The 6,870-nt window shown below is 32.9% G+C and overlaps 1 protein-coding gene across 1 annotated transcript; it reads left to right on the forward strand.

Moving 5' to 3' along the window:
- Window positions 1-15: 15 nt before the first annotated feature.
- Window positions 16-2,482, forward strand: LOC109584195 (uncharacterized). Its single transcript, XM_019999845.1, has 2 exons — window positions 16-2,100; window positions 2,154-2,482. Exon 1 carries the CDS (start codon window positions 152-154, stop codon window positions 1,964-1,966), a length of 1,815 nt encoding a protein of 604 aa, XP_019855404.1. The 5' UTR covers window positions 16-151; the 3' UTR covers window positions 1,967-2,100; window positions 2,154-2,482.
- Window positions 2,483-6,870: the final 4,388 nt, after the last annotated feature.

Consider the following 6,870-nt stretch of genomic DNA (forward strand, 5'->3'; position numbering starts at 1 on the left):
TCTGAAATCATTAATTTTATCTTTACCATATAATAGTATAAGCACCCCAGTTATTGAAGCACCATTTATTGCATTTGCAATTGGAAATTTCTCTATTGATTGTTATGGTAGCACTACAGGTAAGTGTTGGACACCAGTTAACGATGACGAAATGAATGATAAAGTGATAGCTGAATTACAAAAGCATGCATTGGATAAAGGCAATGAAGCAATTAGTTCTTTATCTCAAAAAAATGAGGAAAACAGTTCCAGACCGCCATCCCATGCAACTGATTTAGCTAAAGCTACACAGCCAAGTATGGAAACAAATGAAATTAATAATCATCAAGAAAGTGAATTAGGTGCAAATAATGCAATACATGATGGTGATATAGTACACAATGATATTGCCAGCCAAAAACCCCCATCAATGTCTGATAATGTCTCAACTCACAGGCAAAAAGTTACAAGCATATCACCTCACAGTTTTAATCCACTTGAATATTGCAAAAAATGGTGCAAAATTGATAAATTTGGTTCTCACAGAGAATGGCTGTATTTCATTGATTCTGGAGGTCAGCTTCAGTTTCAAAAGCTATTACTAGCTTTTATGCCTCACACTTCAGTTCTTATTCTAGTGGTCAATTTATCTAAAAATCTCTCTGATAAATCGTGTACAAAGATGGAATGCCCTGGTCGAACAATTGATTCAGGCAATGATTATTCTCTTAAAGTAGAAGATATGCTAAAACAAATTCTTTCAGCTGTAGCTTCAAATGCACAAAAGGCAACTTCAATAATTGATGACTTTCCTTGGATTGAACGTAAAGGTGGAAAACTGCTTAATGTATTAACAGTTGGCACACATCTTGATGTATATGATAAAAAGCAAGAAGAGTCTGAAGTTGAATCTTTGGAAGAAAAAAGAGATGGATTAAGAATGATTTTAAATTCTGTTAGCAAATCTATTCAAATAGTTTATGCTCCACCTCCTCCACGTAAAAACCCAATTCATGTAATTGATGGTCGTAAAGCTGAAACTGATGAATCCAATGATAAATCTATAGAAATAATTGCAAAAAGCTTAAAAGACCAGTCATATAAAATCAAAGTACCTCTACGATGGCATTACTTTGGTGTTATTCTTCGTAAGAAATCAAAGGAAACCAGTGGGATATTGGATTTGTCTTCATGTGAAGATTTTGGAGAAATGCTACAAATGAAGCCTCAAGAAGTTCACAATGCCCTAAAGTTTTTCCATATACTAAAAATGTTATTTCATTATGATGATTCACCAGCAAAGGACATAGTGTTTGTGAAATTGGATGGTCTTATTAGCATTATCAAAGAATTAATGGATGCCATAACTGAATTTCGAAAATTCAAAAGGTTAGAAAGAGAGCAAAGACAACTAGCAACAGTAGGACGTCTTTCAATTGAAAATCTCAAGTCAACTGTTTCTTTTAAAATGATTTCATCAATATTTAATAATGATGATGACTTTGTGTCAAAAATGCTTTTGGGTTTGTTTCAGCATCTTGACATTGCTGCACAGCTTTCAGAAACAGAATTTTTGATGCCAGCTCTACTTCCTGTCATTGATATATCTGACACTGAGGTAGCTATTCTTGAAACAACACCTTTACTTTTCTACTTTAAAGACAGAGCTGTTCCTATGGGCCTCTTTTGTGCTGTTATAGTAAATCTTCTCTCTGCAGACTCTTGGAGAATTACTTCCAGGCAAGGAAATTATTCTAATTTTTTTACATTACAAAAAACAATGGAAGCTTGTCAAATTATAAATTTGACTCTAGTTGAACAGCTTGATTGCATTGAAATACATTGTAGAAAAACTGCTGATAGAGTCAAAGTTAAAAATGCTGTAGAGAAATCCATAAATGAAGTTATGAAGAAGAAGAACATTAATGATGAATTACCAATATTGGCATTTTATTGCCGGTTCATGCGGCGGTGCAAGAGATCATAAAGCTACAATAAAGAATATCACAAAAAAAGAAGACTCTATCATTGTTAACTGTGAAAAATTTGATGATGATTTAGAGGAAAAATCTAAAGAAAATTGTTCATGGTTTACTAGTGAAAGAGATATAAAGGATGAATGTGAGTAAAAATATTATATTAAATTTTAATGTTATTATTTTTACTATTATTAGTTACAAAAATCCTCCACATTGGTGATTTGAAGGAAATAATTACAATATTACAGGAAAAAGAGTTTCCATTTGACAAATGGTTTGATTTTGGATTAAGGTTGGATGTTACTTATAATCAGTTACAAGTTATTAAAAATGACATGAGAGAAAGCCATCCTTGCCTTCGTGAATGCCTTGCAAAATGGTTGAAAACTGGTAAAGCAAGATACAAAGAACTAATAGAGGCTGTTAAAGGTATTGATGAACATGCTGTAGCTGATGCTATAGGAAAACATTTAAGGTCAAAATAATTTTTGTGTTATTATTATTAAAATAGGAAATTTGTTTTCTTTAAATTAAAGTAGTCCAAGACTAACTAGACTTATAGATTTTTATTGGTGTACATGTACAGACTGATTTGAAAAAAATCTAATTCGACTATTCTTTCATTTTTCTTATTTTTGGTTTGTATCATCTTCCATCTCCTCTACTTTTTATTTTGGTTCACGAGTGCTACTTTGAATTATTTAAAGGTACTTACGTTCCCTGTCATACTCTATTACAGCTCCTCAATCTTCCTCAACTGAAGATACTGCACTTAATAATGGAATTTCCTGATATACCAAAAGTTAATGACACATACTACCTTGGCAAGTACGCCGAACTTCAAGATTGCATAGCAAGAAAAGTAAAGCAACTTAAAGAAATGAATATCAATTACAGTGGTGAGAAGGAAATAACAGGGACACTTGCCAGTGTCATCAGAGGTGTAGAACAAAATAAAACAATTACATCCTTGTCACTATCCATTCGTCAAAAAGTTTCTCCTCCTCCTCTACCTGATGGAGTGATAGAGCAGTTACTAAAGGACAACAACACATTACAAGCTCTTTCACTGAACATACATAATGAGCTCCTACCATCATCACTGAATATAGTAGAAGTGAATACACCACTGACTGCTTTAGAAATAGAAGAGAAAAGTAGTAAACTGATGGTACCACTCCTTCAACATATTAAAGAATTACACTGTCTGATACTACATGATCCATACCCACCGCATCTTCTATTTCTCTCTCATCCCAGTCTACATACACTTACTTTACCACTAGACACAGCTGAGGGTGCTATTGAACTATTTACTATTCTACAAACCAATACTACACTTAAAGCTCTGAGTGTGGAGATAAAGGAGGAGAGAGTATATACCAGCAGTCTGGGTACTAGTCTACAAGACATGCTAACACAAAATCAAACACTGAATTACCTTGGGATTAATAATACCATTCCCAGTTCATTCCTCTCCTTCCTAACAACTGGTCTCAGACATAGCACCAGTCTACAGCAGTTGAGTGTATCCATTCCACTGAATGAAGAGATAAGAACTTTTATTAATGTCATCTCTCAAAAGAACAATCTCACAAAACTTCAATTGAACTTTAATCTAGATCAGTCATACAGTAACTGTAGTAAGGAAGAGAAGGAAAGAATAATGACACAATTGTTTTATGAACATGTACTACCTGCTGTTACTAACATGCTACAGTCACATGCAACCATCAGACTACTGAGGATAGTGTGTGAATATTATATTTGTTATGAGTCATCTCAACCTAACTGGATAGAACTAGTACAACATTTATATGAAACTGTCTTCATTCATCCATCACTTGAATATATTGGGATTATTACTGGATTCTCTACTCCTCTGCCTCTCATGGTGTATAAAGATCAAGAGAAGACATTGATTGATAGACACAGAAAAATACAACCATTGACACAACTTTTAATAGTTATTAATTCTACAGCTATTTTCTGTGACAATTTCTCAACTATAGCATTTGAGGAAAGTCTGAAAAATGCTCTAAAGGAAGATTTTCTTAATTATAACGTAAGTACAGCTATTGTACAGGGAGAAGCCCAAGTTGGTAAAACCTGTCTAAAATCATTAATTTTATCTTTACCATATGATAGTATAAGCACCCCAGTTATTGAAGCACCATTTGTTGCATTTGGAAATTTCTTTATTGATTGTTATGGTAGTAGCAGTACTAAAGGCAAGTGTTGGACACCAGTAACTGATGATGAAATGGATGATAAAGTTGTTGCTGAGTTACAAAAACATGCATTGGATAAAGGCAATAAAATCAATGCTAAATCAAGTAGATCTATATCTCAGGAATTGTCTAAAAATGAAGAACATGTTTTGCCATTTTATGCAACTGTAGATGATTCAGTTGAAGAATCACAGCAAAGTATGGAAACAAATGAAACTAATGATTATCAAGAAAGTGAATTAGAATCGAATAATGCAATACTTGATGGTGTTGTAGTACACAACAATATTGCTGACCAACAACCCTCATCAATGTCTGATAATGTTTCAGCTCACAGGCGAAAAGTTACAAGTAGATTATCTCAGAGCTTTAATCCACTTGAATATTGCAAAAAATGGTGCAAAATTGATAAATTTGGTTCTCACAGAGAATGGCTGTATTTCATTGATTCTGGAGGTCAACTTCAGTTTCAAAAGCTATTACTAGCTTTTATGCCTCACACTTCAGTTCTTATTCTAGTGGTCAATTTATCTAGAAATCTCTCAGATAAATCATGTACTTTGACAGTTAGGCAAAAAAAGAGTCAAGCAGGTGAGGGTGAGGCTGGCCTAGAAAGTTCTAGTTCATTGACACAGTGTCATGATGAAATAGTTGATTCAGGCAATGATTATTCTCTTAAAGTAGAAGATATGCTGAAACAGATAATATCAGCTGTAGCTTCTAATTCACAAAAAGTAAGCTCAATAATTGATGACTTTCCTTGGATTGAAAAAAAGGGGGGAAAACGGCTTAATGTATTAACAGTTGGCACACACCTTGATGAATATGTTAAAAAACAAGAAGAGTTTGAAGTTGAATTTTTGGAAGAAAAAAGAGATGGATTAAGAATGATTTTAAATTCTGTTAGCAAATCTATTCAAATAGTTTATGCTCCACCTCCTCCACGTAAAAACCCAATTCATGTAATTGATGGTCGTAAAGCTGAAACTGGTGAATTTAATGATAAATCTGTAGAAGTAATTGCAAAGTGTTTGAAAGACCAGTCATATGAAATAAAAGTACCTCTACGATGGCATTATTTTGGTGTTATTCTTCGTAAGCAGTCAAAGGAAACCAGTGGGATATTGGATTTGTCTTCATGCGAAGAGTTTGGTGAAATGCTACAAATGAAACCTCAAGAAGTTCACAATGCCCTAAAGTTTTTCCACATGCTAAAAATGTTGTTCTATTATGATGATTCACCAGCAAAGGATATAGTGTTTGTGAAACTGGATGGTCTTATTAGCATTATCAAAGATTTAATGAGTGATGTAATTGAATTTCGAAAAATAAAAGGTTTAGAAAAAGTTGAAAGGCAACTAGCAACAGAAGGATGTATTTCAATTGAATGTCTCAAGTCAACTAAATCTTTCAAAAAGATTTCATCAATATTTAAAAATGATAATGACTTTGTGTCAAAAATGCTTTTGGGCCTATTTCAACATCTTGACATTGCTGCACAGCTTTCAGAAACAGAATTTTTAATGCCAGCACTTCTTCCTGTCATTGATATATCTGACACTGAGGTAGCTACTCTTGAAACAACGCCTTTACTTTTCTACTTTAAAGACAGAGCTGTTCCTATGGGCCTCTTTTGTGCTGTTATAATAAATCTTCTGTCTGCAGACTCTTGGAGAATAATTACTTCTAGACATAGAAATTATTCTAATTTTTTTACATTGCAAAAAACAATGGAAGTAGAGACTACAATGGAAGCGTGCCAAATTATAAACTTAACTTTAGTAGAACAGCTTGATTGCATTGAAATACATTGTGGAAAAACTGCTGATAGAATCAAAGTTAAAGATGCTGTAGAGAAATCCATTAAAGATGTAATGAAGAAGAAAAATATTGATGACGAGCTACCAATTTTGGCATTTTATTGTCTGCCACAATGTGGTAATGGAAGAGATCATAAAGTTACAAAAACCGAAGATGGCATTATTTGTGAGGAAACCAACCAAGATTTCCAAACAAATAAAGAATATTGTTCATGGTTTACGAGTCAGCAAGATAAAAGTGATAATTGTGAGTAAAAAGTATACTGTACTGCTTTAATATATTATGTTTATAGGTACAAAAGTTCTTACCATTGATGACTGGAATGATATAATAGGAATATTAGATGACAAGGACTTTCCAAACCACAAGTGGCATAAAATTGGAGTAAAATTAAATATAAAATATAATCAGTTACAAGACATTAAAAAAGAAAACAGTGAATGCTATGACTGTCTTTGTGAATGTATTGCAGTGTGGTTGAAAACTGGTAGAGCAACATACAGCAAGCTAATTGATGCTGTTAAAGGTTCTGATGAACATGCTGTAGCTGATGCCATTAAAGAACATTTAAGTACAAAATAATTTTTGTGTTATTATTAAAGTAGAAATTTGTTTTCTTTAAATTAAAGTAGTCCAAGACTAACTAGATTTATAGATTTTTATAGGTGTACATGTACAAAATCATTTGAAAAAATAATCTAATTTGACTATTCTTTTGTTTTCTTATTTTTGTTTTGTATTGTCTTCCGTCTCCTCTACTCTTTATTTTGGTTTTGCGTGTCCTTCTTGTGATATCAGTATATACTTTAGTTTGTATATGTCATTGCTATGTCATTTTTGCTTTTGTTTTTGTGCTATAT

Source organism: Amphimedon queenslandica, unplaced genomic scaffold, assembly GCF_000090795.2.
Source record: "Amphimedon queenslandica unplaced genomic scaffold, v1.1 AMPQUscaffold_13234, whole genome shotgun sequence".
Lineage (NCBI taxonomy): Eukaryota > Metazoa > Porifera > Demospongiae > Haplosclerida > Niphatidae > Amphimedon > Amphimedon queenslandica.